The 15,945-nt window shown below is 40.0% G+C and overlaps 2 protein-coding genes across 2 annotated transcripts; one reads left to right on the top strand and one right to left on the bottom strand.

Moving 5' to 3' along the window:
- Positions 1–1,119: 1,119 nt before the first annotated feature.
- Positions 1,120–5,201, bottom strand: LOC117490165 (ras-related protein Rab-39B-like). The gene is made up of 4 exons (XM_034139778.1): positions 4,917–5,201; positions 3,652–3,884; positions 2,414–2,684; positions 1,120–1,443 (listed from the first exon to the last, which is right to left on the bottom strand). The coding sequence occupies exons 2-4, from the start codon at positions 3,864–3,866 to the stop codon at positions 1,288–1,290; spliced, it is 642 nt and encodes a 213-aa protein (XP_033995669.1). The 5' UTR covers positions 3,867–3,884; positions 4,917–5,201; the 3' UTR covers positions 1,120–1,287.
- A 909-nt stretch (positions 5,202–6,110) lies between these two features.
- On the top strand, positions 6,111–11,909 carry rab38c (RAB38c, member of RAS oncogene family). Its single transcript, XM_034140318.1, has 4 exons — positions 6,111–6,303; positions 7,057–7,187; positions 8,633–8,770; positions 11,492–11,909. The coding sequence occupies exons 1-4, from the start codon at positions 6,111–6,113 to the stop codon at positions 11,651–11,653; spliced, it is 624 nt and encodes a 207-aa protein (XP_033996209.1). The 3' UTR covers positions 11,654–11,909.
- The last annotated feature ends 4,036 nt before the right edge of the window (positions 11,910–15,945 follow it).

The following is a 15,945-nucleotide window of genomic DNA, read 5'->3' as shown; positions in this document are numbered from 1 at the left end:
TTGATTAATTGAATTAAATTATTAGGTATAGGTGTGAGAGGAGATTGTGACCAGAAGGTATCGTGTAATGTTAAGTGTTAATTGTGAATATGTTTAAACAGACTTTTGAAATCAGTACGGAGCCCCAAAGTGTTGAATATCGAAAAGACAAGTCATTATGACAAATTACACAAATACATTGTGTAAAATAAAAAAATATCTCACCTTTTAGCCGATCACATTGTTTAAGTTAGCACAACAGCTGCTATTAAAATTAGACAATACGATGAAATGATGATAAAATAAGTAAGGAAATATTTGAGAAAATTACCCTTATCAACTAAAAACTTAGTGAAAAACGAAAAAAAGGAACGATAAGATCACATGTCAAACTAATGAGTTGTTTAATCATTTATTCAGTAATTTCACTAAATCAACTGTTGGTTTATTTAGCCTGTGTATTGTACATATAGGCATATGATTATTATTATTTTTTAAATAAATATTGAACACCTTGGGGTTCCATACTAAAGGCTTTAAGGTGCTGACCAGTAAACTAACACAGTAGTTGTAGTAAACATGAATTTAGGTATAACTATATTTAAAAATAATCCTTACTATGATCAGGTTGTAATGGTAATCAGTGAGCAGCTACAGTAGCTTTTCCTTTTCTACATTTTAACAAACTCCTTCAGATACACAACGAAGAGTCCAGCCAGGTGTCATACTTTGGTTCAATTTGACTTCATCACCCTTCACCCTCTTCCTGTATTAAGTCACTAGGATTTGAGGTGCAGTTTCTGTCTCGTCTCTCTCACTACGTATCTGTACAAGGTTGCAATTTATTCAGAGTATTACACATGAAAAGGAAGAGGCATGGCTCAGTCTCTGCATCACTGATTCAGGTTTAAATATAAAATAAAACACATTACACTAACAGTATCAGTCTTTAAGAGATGTGTGCCAACAACATATAACTGCCTACGGGAGTATAACTGTAGGAAAGGCTGAATGTGCAGTAAAGCTGAAGTGTTGAGGGTCTGCAGGATTATTACAGTCACATGCACACAGAACAGGAAACGGGGTTAGGATGCTGCTTGTGCTTCTATCAACAAAGAGCCAAAAACAGGCACCAGAAGGATTAAACAATGTCTTATTTATAGAATTAAGGTGTGTAACTGAGCGGGGAAAATAGAACGAGTCTCCAAAAAGTGGTCTGCGTGCAGCCGAGGCTGGAGAGAGAGCTCCTTCAGAAGGAGTCCTCTGAAGTATGGCCGCCCATCAGCCCCCCATGCTGCAGTGGGGGAGTCAGCAGAAGCACTGCCGGTTGCCCTTGGTGACCTCCTCGGAGGAGTGGACCGTGTTGGGAACAAGTCCGCTCTTTACGCCCTCCCAGCCGTCCTGGATCTTGATGTCCCCGCTCTGTACCAGCGCAAAGATGTCCCTCGTCAGATCCACAAACGCCTGAGAAGAAGAAGCAAAAAAAAAGATTGCGGGGGATTTTAAAGTAATCAGATTACTTATTAGTCCCAGAGCGGGGTTACGTGTTACAGCAAAAGTGGCATAGCAGGTAAAAAAAAGCCAGCAATAATCAAAAAAGAAAAGCACACATTAGTGAAAAGACAAAAATAAAGACAAATAGGTACACAACCATGGATAAAAAAATAGTGGAAGTAACTTAAGAGAAACTGAGTGACATAAATAGCATTAAAGTATTGAGACCCTATACAGTAAATGTTGGGACATTTATAAAAATGTATGTATGTATGTATTTGACATAAAAGGGATTTTTGCACAGTATAATTGCAAACAAGTGTTTATGTGAGTTGAGGAAGGCAGCTGGTGTTTAAGCTTTACATCTATTTGTTTGTTTTGTAAAATGACTTTTATGTCAGTTTAGACATCAACAGGATGCAATGTTGGGAAATGTTTATAAAGTCTGACACAAGATTTAAAGCTTGCCTAAATAGTTCAGAAATTACTTTTAATTCAACTCAGATCTTGACTGCCTCAGTCAATTTTCTGTATAATATATAGGACCTATATTGTGAAACACAGTAAATCAGATTCCATGTAAATCACCAGTGCTAAAAAATCTGAAAAAACGAATTTCCAGATAATCCAGGAGCTAAGAATTAAGGTTACATTTTATTTTGGGAATTTACTTTGCTGTTGTTTATTTTCTATAGTTTATTTGTGTTAACTCTACTATGATTATGTAATTCTACTTCTCCTATGTGTAACCTTTCACAGAATAATGACTTGGTTTAGAATCTATAACAAATGTTGAATTCAGTTCAGTTTTATTTGAAAGTACTTTATTTAAGTGTAAAGCCTTGAAAAGCTTGATAAGCTAATCAGGTGTCACCCCTAGCCAATGTTTTTGTGCTATTCTTGAGCTTGTATCTGAAAACAAGTGAAATCTCCTCCACACCTTCTCCACGTTGATGGACTCTCGTGCCGATGTCTCCACGTAGCGCATCCCGAAGGCCCCGGCCAGCTTCTCTGCCTCCTGGAGGCTCACCTGCCGCTGGGCCTCCAGGTCACACTTGTGCCCGACCAGCAGGAAGACTATGTTGTGCGGCTGCACGTGGCTCTGGGCCTCCTCCAGCCAGTTGTGGACGTTGGTGAAGGAGCGGCGGTTTGTGATGTCGAAGAGTAAGAGCCCCCCCACTGAGTTACGGTAGTACGCTCTGGTGATGGACCTGGGGGGGGATATAGAGAGGGAGAGAGAGAGAGAGAGAGAGAGAGAGAGAGAGAGAGAGAGAGAGAGAGAGAGAGAGTGTAAGACTAACTTTGTTTTCTGTTCTGAAAATAATAATCCCAAACCAATGCATTCATCTTTTTTTGGCCAGATTCTGCAAATGTACATGTGATAAATGCAAAGTATGATGGCTCAATGGCATGTATAAAATGGAGAAAAATGGGATATTCAGTTTCAGAATTTATATAGAAATAAGAATTTGATACCCCGTTATGGCCTGTTGTCTGTATATTAATGTTTTATTGTTTTGTTCTCATTATTTTTTGTGAAGATTGTTCGGAGATAATATACTATGACAATTTAAGAGACAAAAAACTAAACTTTATAATAGAATGTGCCAATAAAAGGTCCAAAGTAAAGTATATTGTAAAAATGTTTACACAATATCATAGTAAAGTGTGTCATTACAAGACATCCTAGTATAGTTACATATTTGAACGGTGGGAGTTCATGTTTAATAATGTGTCATAGTATAGTATGTCAGGACCATTTTTTACCAGTATAACACACACACACACACACACACACACACACACACACACACACACACACACAAACACACAGGCTCACAAGGTGAAAACAATACCGGCTACACACTGTTGGGGCTGGTAAACTGGACATTTAGTATATACTGTAAACTGAGGTTTGAACAAATGTATCTTTATTGCCCATCTGAGGAGACATCCAACAGGATCTGGACAAGGCTGGGGGATTGAGAGCAAGAGGTGTTTATGTTATGTTGGTGTTGTGTGGATTTATACAAAGAAAGCAAACTTAAACACACACAAAATAAATGCATGTAAAACCAGCAGAGATCTGAGTGACTTTTGTGTGTGTGTAGGTTATAATATCTGTTTGTGGATGGATGAAGAGAAAGTCCAAACAGGGAATAAGGAGCTTGGCCTTACCTGAACCTCTCCTGTCCCGCTGTGTCCCAGATCTGCAGTTTGATTCTTTTGCCCGGCTCGATCTCCACCAGGCGGGAGAAGAAGTCCACCCCCACCGTAGGGTCCGACACCTGGGCGAAGCGGCCCTCAGTGAACCTCCGGATCAGACACGACTTGCCGACCGTAGAGTCTCCGATGACGATCAGACGGAACTGATAAAGCCATATTGTCTCCATGTCTCACCTTGATAAAATCTGTGGGGAAATAAAATCATTCAGTCATCCATGTTATGGCTTTAAGTGTATTTTCTGCCTAACAATCCAAACATAAAGGCACTGAGTTTATGATCATATTCACAGGAACATGAGATGATTTCTTGAAAAATTAATCCACCTTTTGACAAAATGAGTTACATAAATGTTCCACATCTAATCCATATTACGATGTAACATATTGTTTTGACAGGCTATTATGCATCTATTTAAAAAACAAAGATAACTACAACTGAAATTAAACCTTGTCCAAAAGTTGAATTATGAGCCATATCTACTAGCTATGCTCAATTTTGATACTCAAATACAAAATGGTGTGGGCTGTGTCTCACAAAATCTTTGACTGTTTCAGATTGTCTCAACAATATCAAACATTTTAAGGGGAAAAATTATATTAAATTAAAACAAATCTTGATCAAACCCACACAAGAGCCTCTAAAGACAATGAAACACACTACAGAATGCCACCCTCTTCTTAAGAATTAGAGGAAGTCTTTAAATAGTTTCCGATTAAAAAACAAATGTGCATTTAATCCACAAACTGTGACGACCACATGGATTATTCCTGGATTATGGCCGCCACCATGAGGGGAGAGTAATAGACCCAAACCCCCTCAGCGGGGTCCATGTGATTTACAGTTGGGTGATCTAATTTGAGGGGGAGGGGGTAGGGCCACTCCTCTTGAACTCAATAAACATTGGCGTAGTCAGCCCCCATGTGGATAAGAGGTGGTTGTTGTGCAGCAATAACACACAGGGCGTCCTTGAAGCTAGCCAAACATAAGCTAAATGGAGAGATGGCTGCTAAACAGGACTGCTAGTTGATAACCGATATTTGCCTCTGATGCTAGAAGACCTCCAATGTCTAAGATATCCTTCAAGGTTTATTAAAAAAAAGAGTAAATCACTTGACTCATGAGGCCCAACCCATTTAGCTTAATGCAAGTGTGAGTATTGACAATAACGATTACACTCAGGATACAAATGCGGTAACATATGTCAATAATAACGTACCTTAAAGTTAATAGCTCAGTAGCTGTAAAAAGCAAACCCCATATCGATGATTTGGTCTTCTAAAAACGATCTTCCAGTAGCAGTGGTTGTGTTACAGGAATAACCGAACACAAACATGCATCATTAACCCGGCCTGCTATCCACCATCAGCACGTGACTCTTTTAAAATGACGGATTAAAGCAGCCTGTTGCAAACCGACTGAGGATCCGAGCTGCAGCTTCTTCAGACTGTTGATGATATTTCCGTGAAGATCCGCGTAGGAAATGGCAGCAGGAAACAGCAGCAGCATCACATCTCCTCCTCGCCCTCATCAGCACCACTACCGTAACTGCACGCGGAGCTGCGCAGCAACAATGGCGGGGACCGGCTGCTGCTTTCAAAGGCTGTGGGAGAACAAATACCGTAATTACGAAATGAGCGAACACGAACATTTGATGAAATTAATATATCATTATCAAATATGCTAATCCCTATACTGGGAGATACACTTTAGCACATTGCAAATTAAAATAGAAACGGATATAAAATATGTCCTACACACATTTAACAATTCATAGTCAAATGTGTTGTTAGATTCATTTTAGTTATTTATCTAACCTGGTTAAACTAGACATATTAAACTAAACATTAAATAGGAAAATACTATATGGGATCATTACACCAATTTCCAACATGATTTTTTCCACTACGAATATCAAACTTTTATATTTACTGCAACTTCACTTTTCTACAGCAGGGTGTTTTTCTGGTTGCAAATTAATATGAACCCATACTTTCAGCTAAGTAAAGTACGTACTGTTGCATTAATACTTGTACTTTTTGCGTAAACCTACCGTAGAAAATGCTCTGAAATTCCACAGGCGACTTTTTACGACGACCGCTGAACGCAGCACCAGTTAATAACATGTGTGGTGGAGCTTCTCACAGGAGCGAGGTAAACGGAGTCAGACTGTCATGTGTGATTAAACGGGTGGTTGACAATTTATCTCGCAAATCTCGATGATATTGGATCATATCTTCTTTTTTGTTTGTGTTTTATACTCAAAAAAACATGTCTTACTAGTCAAAAATCATCATTTCTAGGCTAGGTGTGACTTTATACCTAGTTTACAGTTTATTGGGATACCTGGGAACCTTCATAAAGTTACTATAATTCTCCAACGAGTTTTTTTTTTGTGTGCAGAGCTGCAGCTATGCAGCAGGAACTTTTGTTCAAAGTGCTGGTCATTGGAGACCTGGGAGTGGGGAAAACGTCCATCATTAAGCGGTACGTGCATCAGATCTTCTCCCAGCACTACCGAGCCACCATCGGGGTGGACTTCGCCCTGAAGGTGCTGCAGTGGGACAACGACACTGTGATCCGCCTGCAGCTGTGGGACATAGCAGGTCTGTCAAACTGTTACATACTGAATTACAGGTTTATTGTGGCATCAGTTGACCGTTCAACTATAAACCTCTGCTGGATTTGTTTACTGTAGGAACATTTAGTTTAAGGATCGTTGGTAAGAAAAGCTTCAGCAGCTGTGAACATCTGTACATTCCTAAACCTCCAAGAAATACGCTTTTGAAATGCATTTGAGGGAAGTTTTAGGAAAGTATAATCATGTAGGAACATTAGAAAAAATGGTAGTTTGACACAGTACTGCATCTCCAATTTAGCCTATTAAGCAATGTCTGAGTCCAGGATGTCTTGTTTTTGCCATTCCTCAAATATGTTTGCTTTCTAAAACAATCAAAAGTGTCTTGAAACAATCTACTGCACTAAAATACACTTTTTTTTGTTTTACTGTTATGACTCAGTGATATCAGTCGATAGGATTGACAGTTATGCAGTGAGAGATGTGAACACAGGGACAGTGTGTTTGTGCCCGCTGGATGCCTGGTCCCTCCCTGTCATTTGAAGCCTGGTCGAGGAATGTAGATCTTGTGCCTGGCTGTGACTCAACTGATCCCATGCTGATAATATCAGTCACATGATGGGTGCTTCTGCAGAATAAACAAACAGTGTACACACACAACATTGCTTTATTTATCACTAATAAACCATGATATGAGTTGATTCGATTTTTACAGACTCTAAAAAGGTTCCTTTTAGATAAATGTTTGTGTGTGTCTGATTGGCTGTACCATGCATCCCAGGGCAGGAGCGCTATGGGAACATGACTCGTGTCTATTACCGGGAGGCGGTGGGAGCTCTGGTGGTGTTTGACGTGACAAGGGCCTCCACGTTCGACGCCGTGCTGAAGTGGAAGGACGACCTGGATTCCAAGGTGTGCACAAACTAAGGCCTTTCCTTCTAACCTGTCATTCTGTCACTTTCAGCGAACACCCACAACAATGTATGCCAAGTTACAGTTAAGGTTAGGGGAGGGATAAATGAATATATGTAAATACACATCATCTATATTTCAGTCTAAATGTCCAACATTTCATTGCAGTAGTTCAAAACTTGTTGTAGTCACCTTGGTTTCATGTACTATAGGAACAAATTCAAAGTGTGATTTTGCTAGTAGGTTTAACAGCTGTCAGAAACACAAGTGTGTGTTTGTTGAAAGCTCCACAGTCTGGGACTCAATAAAATAGTTTGAAAACTTGAAGCTGCAATGCAGAAAATGTGCACAAAGCGGAGGTAAAAGGTACAATGTTGGAACTGCTTAAATTGTCAGTCGATGCTTATGGACCCCTCTCCCCCTCTCTCTATTTACAAAATTCACACCTCAATACTGTGTCACATATTGTACTGCTTGTCATCCAACCATGTACAAAGGCAAAAAGTGTTAACTTTAAAGCCAGAGGGGTGTTAATTACTCAAATGGCCCATATTTTGGGACAATCCATCCTGGTGGACATGGTGAAGCACTCATACTAGCAAAAAGGGACAGAATAGTGGGAAAAAGTAGAAGAACAAAAGCTTGGGTTAAAATAATAGTGAGTACCAACATAGCAAAGGTGTAAGGATAGGGGGTTTCAGATGTAATTTTACCAACTAACAAGCACTTCTTTTGAATCATTCTGACACCTTAAAGTGGTTACAACAGATATGTTCATCATAACAAATTAACAAATGTAAAGGAAAAGTGACAATGTGAAAGGAAATACATACTGTACCTATAGTATAAAAGGTCATGAATAGATACAACACCTTCTCCTACGGTTCAATTTTTAAAAGCCTTAATTACAGTTGTTAAAATCATCCCTTAAAGTGGACCTATCATGCTATATTATAATAATATAGTGTAGGACCATACCTATATAAGGCATATTTATACTTTTTTTTTTTCAAAATACCAAACAGATCATGCATTTTAGCCATGCCTCATTTCGCTCAATTTGAAAATGTTTAGCTCTGTTTTTGCAAGGGCTGATTATGTGAGAACAGCACCATCTACTGGCCTGGCATATGTACTACAGCGTCTCCAGCGCTTTCGAACGGCAATGGCCGTGGCTGTCTCCTCCTGATTGGTGGAGTTGGCCCAATAGCCGTAGCGCCACTGTCCTGACGTCAGGACAGTGTTCAAATCTGGATCAGTTTTTATCAGATCCGTTGCAGCCCCTTTTTTAGAGATTTGGGTATGGAGGAAAATAGAGAGGGTTGTGTTTTCTGACACTTGGTGAGTTCCCTGAAACACCGGGGACACATATTCATGTATAAAAGATGTACAAAAGTGCATTTTGCATGATAGGTCCCCTTTAACATGTCTTTCCTCTCCCTAAGGTGACCCTAAACCATGGGAGGCCGGTTCCAGTGGTCCTCCTGGCCAATAAGTCAGACCAGCTGGGCTCCCAGCAGCCCAAACTGGACTCCTTCTGCAGGGAGAACGGCTTCGCTGGCTGGTTCGAGACCTCCGCTAAGGTACGTGACTTTGGATGCACCTTTCTGAAGTCAAATCAGTGGAAAAGGTATTTAGAGTTAGATTGAGGAGGTAGTAACATTACATTATCACTAATAATTTAATATAGCGATATCTACTGTATGTCAATATAAAAAGGTTAAAAGTATTTTTTTGTATAAACCCCAAATGGAAAGAGTTGTCAGGGGTTTAACTTGAGTCAAAGACTTAATCACATTCATCTTCCCTAAACATTATTTACACAGTCAGGTTAACTACATATTAAACCGTAGCCATGCTTTACAACAAAAGCCCAAAATACAGACACATGATTCTGGTAAATACTGAAGGGTGTTCAGTACAAACACTAAAAGTGAGAAAACCTTATTTACCTTGCTCTCAAGAGAGAAACAGAGGAATGTCTGCAGTCTGGTGTGAAGTAACCTTCTGTATTTTCCTCCCGTTCAGAGCCCATCTAATGAGTTACACACCAGGGTGCGAGTCAGAGACAGGAGTGTAGTTAGTGAACACGAAGGCGAGGTCAGGATGAAAAGGGAGCTGGTCAGTAGTCAAAAGTCAGACTATTATTGGTTGAAAACACACCCTTACATTTTTTAGCATGACATAAACATTGGTGTGAGTCAGCAAAGGTAAAGTGAAGGCCTTGGTCAAACAGTACAAACTAAGTATACAGTATGATGTAACATGACACATAAGTGTTTCAAACAGTGTTATGTTCTTAGCATTGAATGGTTCTCTAGGTCATGTTGAAATCACCGACCTACTGATTTTATAGTACTTGAAACGTGAGCCCCAAAAAGTTTTCCCTTAGACGTTGAGTTCTCCACAGTGACTTTGATTTTTCTCAAAGCTGGATTTAAAATGTCAATCTCCTTTTATTTGTTTGCAATTTGAAATGTCAAGATAGTCCTTTCCAATATTTTCCAATGTTAGTTTACACCAGCGTTTCTCAAAGTGTGGGGCGCGCCCCACTGGTGGGGCGCAGAGATGTGATAGGTGGGTCGCGAATGGACGCGATGAACGGGAGATTATTATTATTATTTTTATTTTTTTAAATACATTTTTTGGACCTCAGGCCGGAATCGAACCTGGGTCCTCGCGGGCGGTAGTGGACTGTTAAAGCCGGAGACTCGCAACGGCGGTGGACTTTCACTGTGCCGCTGCGCCGGACCTGCCAGTGCCGCTGGAGCCTCGCAACGGTGGGTGTTTGCGGATGCGGTACCGGTGCAGCGGCGCTGTGAAAGTCCACGGCCCACCTATGCCACAGCCAGCGGCCCATCGAAGGCAGCAGCCCACCAAAGGCAGCGGCCCACCGGGAAAAGTCCCGAATCTCCCGATGGCCAATCCGAGCCTGCTCACACACACACACAACTGAAACCAAAATCATTTACAGACATATGTAAAAAATCTCTCATACACACATGTGAAACGCTCTCACACACACACACACACACACACAACAGTGTTGCAGTCGGGAAGAAAAGCAATGTGGAGCGGCACCTCACCACTTCATAAGGAGTTTAACTGTGACACTTTTCGAAATCCCGTTTGTGTCCCCCCACTTTACAAATAGGCCTATGTTTATTATTATTTTTTAACGCAAGCCGTCATCGCCACGGAGGAGCACACAGCCTCTGTGAGCGAGCGAGACAGAGAGAGAGAGAGAGAGAGAGCTAGAGAGCACACCTTTATCTATTTAATATAGCTGTAAAAAATAAAGTAAGAAATCATTCCAATGTGTACTATAGGACAGTAAAAAGAAAAATAGTTGAAAAGGGGAGTGATTAGTAAAATATGCATAAATAGAAAGAAAGAATGCTATAGGTAACATAAGATAAGAATAAACCAGTTTAAATGATTTCTTATTGGTTGTGATCATATTCTAAAGATGTTTGGATTATTGAAAAGTATACAGCTCCCTTTCATCTGAGTGTTGAGAGCTGTATCCATAAATTCATTTAACTTCAACATTTAAAAGAAAATCTTCCCGGGGGTGCATGCCCCCGGACCCCCCTAAAGGAGGTTAGGTCCACCCCCAAATAAAGCAGGTTAAAATAATTAAATTGCATACATGTTCTTTTAGTAAACACTGAAAATGGGTCCCACAGACCCAAACAGCACACAAAGGTTAAAGGTTAAAGGTCAGCATATCATGTTATCATCAATGTTAAAATGTGCTAAATATATACACTGCAAAAAACAAAAAAAAGAGGAGTAAAAGTAGCTCACGACTTGTTTTATTTTGTGAAAGTAGCTCTCATCCTAAAAAAGGTTGGAGACCCCTGTTATAGAACGATACATTTGACCATTTTAAGCTTGGCCTACCATTTTATTGGAGCGATGAGGAACAGGTGGGCCTTTTCAAGCCCCACCTGTTTGAGAACCACTGGTTTACACCCATGCTTTCAGCTCTGTGAGACGTTAAGACACTGCAGTGCTTTTTGATCAGTGCTTTACTCGAACTATAGCTGAGGCTCATGGATTTATCATTATTTTTGGAGGTATTTGATCATAAAAAAGTCGTGAAAATTGACATTTTGGCCTGATGATGGCACTAGATGAATAGTCAGTAGGGTTTATTTTGTGGGAAGTACAAAACTCCACAGCAACCCATCAAAATGTTGTTGACATATTTTAGTGGTGGACCTACCAGCGCAGTGCCATCCTTAGCAAGGCCACCACAACTGATTGCTTTATAGTTGTTTTCTTTTACGTTCCCTCAGGAAAACGCTAACATCGAGGAGGCGGCACGCTGCCTGGTGGAGAACATCCTGAACAACGAGGAGAGCCCGGTGGTGGAGCGAGAGCCCGCCTCCCTCATCCTGTCTGGATTCACCAACACCACCAAGGATCCTCTCAACTGTGCATCATGTATGAAGCCGTGACTCCTGACCAATCACATGCCACCCAGTTTGGCTCAGGGACTGTTATAGTGATTAATACAGAAAAATAGGCAGAGGTTAGTACCATGGCCATCAGGAGATCTGAAGCAGAAAGGATTTGGTTTAGGTTAATTTAAAATGTTTCAGTCCTTCAGATCCTCTTAATTCAATATGAAAGAATGTCTTGACTTATTAAAAGTTTTAGGAAGATAGGCATTAAATGTGAATTTACGACTTACATTTTATTTCATACTTTTTAACCAGATAAATTGTACAGTATTGTTTTTCTCTTAGAGGTATTCAAATTATTAGTATTATTTTTATTTAAGTTAGTGTGCATATGAGAAGCACAACTTTTCTGTTACATTCTATGATTTAACCCAAATATATGTCAAATATATATCAATATGTACATTTTTGTAACTGTGGTTCTTGTGCTTTCTTTGAACATATTTAACAAAACATAATAATAAAAAAAACAAGACTTAAAGGTCCCCTATTATACTGTTTTTCATCAATATATTATAGGTCTCCGATATATAAAAAACATGTCTCTGAAGTGTTTGGCTCGAAATACCAAACAGATCATTGTAGCATCCCACAAACCCCTCTGTTTCAGCCCTGTTTCAAAAGTGCTGATTCTGTATTTTACTTTAGATGAAAATAAGGAGCCACTCCCCACACCCCTCTGAGAGATATTTGGTTAAAATAAACACAATGGTGCTCTAAGAGGAGATTCAGGTTACACAAGCCAAAAAATCATTATGACATCATAAAGTGTCCAAAATCTGATCAGCTCATTTTCAGACGGATATGGATCAGGACAAAAAGCGAGCAAATCTTTTTTCCTGAAACTTTAAGAATCTCTTTATACAGAGGGGACACATGTTTATGTATAAAAAAGAGGAAAAAGTGGATTTTGCATAATAGGTGACCTTTAAGACTCTATACAGATTAGCGTTTGAATATAGAGATACCAATTATTAATGCAAGTGAAACACATCAAACTATCACATTTATAATGGACTTACATTTGAAAATAAATGTTCTTTGGACATCAGAAGCTGTCCTTCCTTCATCTGCTATTTTTCCTCACTGCAGTATTTAGGGATCGGCTCAGAATGGGCACACTGCAGGAGAGAACATGCAGAGAAATGGCCTTTCATACAGTGTTTTTGTAAACTAGTTTTAACTGATTCCCCTGGGTTTAAACTGACGAGGAAATTAGCAAATGTATACTGTCTAAATACCTGACGTTGGTTGGAGTAATGCTTATTGGACAGTTAAATACTCCTATCTGTCATTACAGATGCTATACTTTCCATCTGCTGAAGATCACAGCCTTATTTGTTTGCTAATCTCATGTAAAATTAATCCCTATTATGCAACATTATTACAGAGAATGCAATGCGTGTGTTTATAATTGGCCCGCTACGTAGAGACATTCTCTTTCACACTGGATCACGAACTGATGGGCTGGAAAATCTGTTCTCTCATGCTACCGAGAAAACACACAAGAATCGTGAGCGGTGAGAAATAAACATTAATGTTGTGGAAGTAATGGAGGAGAGTCAGTTTAGCAGATATTTCCATTTAATGTACTGCTGAAGTGGTTGATAAAACCTAAAGGCGTTTAGTGGATTGCGATTTTTTTTCTAATTAAGAACAGCGGTGGTAAAGTGTGACCCACTTTACAGCGTCTGTGGGTCTTCCAGTACTACTCCGTCTTTTCATGATGTACAGTAGCTTCCTCCTCTAGGCATCCATTTCCGTTTTATCATGAATATATTTGTCTTTTCGATCCATAATGATTTTTTATGTCCTCAAAACATTTCACTCTAGGTATACATAACTGTGATAGCAAACAAACTCACATTTGCTCTTTTGTTGGTATGAGGCTTTTCTTCAACCCTCAAATTGATTTCTTGCCAGTCAAAAGCATGGCATGTGCTTCTCTTTTCAGCACAGAGACGACTGAAAAGCAGCCTTTGTTGAATCTGCCTCAAGTGTTATTTGAAATTCCATGTTTTCGAATTAGGCATCAGCTTTATATTTTACTTCACTCCCTTTGATGTATAATAGCCTGTCCTTGTAATGCAACACATTAATATTCTCTATGGACAAGACTACATGCAATAACAACTGTATTTGTGTTTCCATATACTGTCCAGTATGTTGTCAGTGTTGTTCATTTAAGATCGTTGCATGTGTCATGTCCTCTCAGCTCAACGCAACACATTTCCCCACAACTTTTTGAAATCAGCCTTGAAATTGACTTAATTCACAGAGAGCAAATAGGGCTGAAACAATTAACTGATTCATCGACGGCTATTTTTATAATTCACTAATCGCTTTTTCTAGCATAGCTTCTCACTTGTGAGGATTTGCTGCTTTTTCTCAGTTTTATATAATTGTAAACTGAACATCTTTGGGATTTGAAAATCCCCAGTGTGTGTCTCTCTTTTATAAGCGTACACTGGAGTCCTGAGTCAAAGATAATTAACAGGCTAGAAGAGTCTAAGAGGATTCAGAAAATACTGTCAGCACAGCAGTAAGTGTCCGTGTCACACAAAGGGTTTGATTATCTTTTAGAGAAATAAAGAGCCACCCCTGTGACCCGAACACATGCTAATACATGAGGTGCATTCTTGGACTATAGGACACACAAATTGTAATGGGATTTTTCAGTATTTGTGAAATGATCTAGATCAAACAATACTATACATTAACAATCAGCAGATTATTGGACTATAAAAAACACTTGCAAGTTGCAGTTCAAAAGGGCATCCCGTACTATATTATGCCCTACTAGACAACAAATCCTAAAATTGCTATATAGAGCAGTTACTGCCATTACAAATGTCCCTCAATTTCAGTTTTGATGTGTCCATTTTTCTTTCCACATATTGAACGTTCTCTTTAATCTGAATACTGATCCATATTCCCTGTAATAAAACATGTTGTTCCTATAGACATTTCATCAGATGGTGGCCTTTAAATTAAAGCAGGAACCATCAGGATGGTATTTACTTAACCATTAAATGTCATACTGTTGGAACTAAGTAAATCAAACTGGAAAGAATCCCGGGAAATGATTTTAAGGCAACAAGAAATGTTACCGAATGGGAATGTATGCTAGGATTTTACTAAGGTACCATTATAACATGACACCATAAACTACGCACTGTAAACTCTTGTGCCACTGATATCACATCAAACACATAGAATTGCTACTGTAATGCCATACAAATTCCTATAACATGAAAGATCAGGGTCACCCCACATGTTCAGTCTTATAGGAGTCATGTAGCATCACAGGAATGAAACACCTTGTGTCGATGTTATCAGGATTTTCCTCCATATGTGTCTACATTTCATTGGATGGCAGGTAATCATGGAGAGTTTGCACATCACACTCCACATGCACCGAGGTGATGGACCAGCTGATGCTTTCTCTTTGCCTTGAAAAAACCGGGGGGCAGCCTTCAGCTTTAAGATGCCCTCCCCGGCCCCCAGAAGTGGCCCAATCGCCCTCCTTTCCCAGTCACCTGATACATGTACTGCCATTTTACACACAAGTTTGACTGACGGGGGGGGAAAAAAATTGGCCTATCGGCAACCTCAACACACAGAAATACACCCTTTGTAAGGAGATTAAAAAGACTGGGGGAGAAAAAAAATCAAAGCGGCTAAGGTTAGATGCAGCCAGTGCGGGGAGCTGTGTGGATCAGAGAGGTGTTTGCGGTCGGTGTGTGCGGAGATTTAGAGGAGAAACCGGGCGAAGAAGAGCAGAGAAAAGGGGGAAAGGACAATGCTGTTTTATACCGTCTGTGAAAAAATTGCTTCAGTCACAGGGAATGCCGCATAGATCTGATAATCATCACCGGTAGTGTTTCGATTATCGTTATTTCGCATTCAGCTCTCGTATATATCATCTCAGGGATACATTGTCTTATAGTACTTTTACTGCAGGCTGCTCTTTATAATTATAGGATAGATTTCTTATTTCTGCAGCTTCTGATACCTTCGACTGAATATGATCCCTGGATGTGACCGTTTTATGTTTTATTTGGCCGCCGCATGAATTCTCCCACCGGATCCTCGTCGGTGAACGCTGCTGTCCTCCTCCTCCTCCTCTTCCTCCTCAGACGGCCGATTCTCGCAGAGGGCACTACCCTCCTCCCTGCCTCTAAAGACATTTTGATCGTCCTCCCCGGTTCCCCCCACCCGGACTCCTCGACCATCACCACCACCACCACCACCACCACCACCACCTCCTCCTCCTCCTCCTCCTC

The sequence above is a fragment of the Trematomus bernacchii genome, unplaced genomic scaffold (assembly GCF_902827165.1).
Source record: "Trematomus bernacchii unplaced genomic scaffold, fTreBer1.1, whole genome shotgun sequence".
Classification (NCBI taxonomy): domain Eukaryota; kingdom Metazoa; phylum Chordata; class Actinopteri; order Perciformes; family Nototheniidae; genus Trematomus; species Trematomus bernacchii.
Note: the sequence above shows the minus strand (reverse complement) of the source record. Positions and strands in the feature narration are given on the sequence as shown.

What these genes read in the sequence shown, in the direction of transcription:
- rab38c (XM_034140318.1), top strand. Translation starts at nt 6,111, where the DNA reads ATGCAGCAGGAACTTTTGTTCAAAGTGCTGGTCATTGGAGACCTGGGA. An exon ending in GCAGCTGTGGGACATAGCAG is followed by an intron (nt 6,304 to 7,056) that starts GTCTGTCAAACT and finishes CATGCATCCCAG; the next exon opens with GGCAGGAGCGCTATGGGAAC. An exon ending in AGGACGACCTGGATTCCAAG is followed by an intron (nt 7,188 to 8,632) that starts GTGTGCACAAAC and finishes CCTCTCCCTAAG; the next exon opens with GTGACCCTAAACCATGGGAG.
- LOC117490165 (XM_034139778.1), bottom strand. Translation starts at nt 3,866, where the DNA reads ATGGAGACAATATGGCTTTATCAGTTCCGTCTGATCGTCATCGGAGAC. An exon ending in GCGGGACAGGAGAGGTTCAG is followed by an intron (nt 2,685 to 3,651) that starts GTAAGGCCAAGC and finishes ATCCCCCCCCAG; the next exon opens with GTCCATCACCAGAGCGTACT. An exon ending in AGTCCATCAACGTGGAGAAG is followed by an intron (nt 1,444 to 2,413) that starts GTGTGGAGGAGA and finishes TCTTCTTCTCAG; the next exon opens with GCGTTTGTGGATCTGACGAG.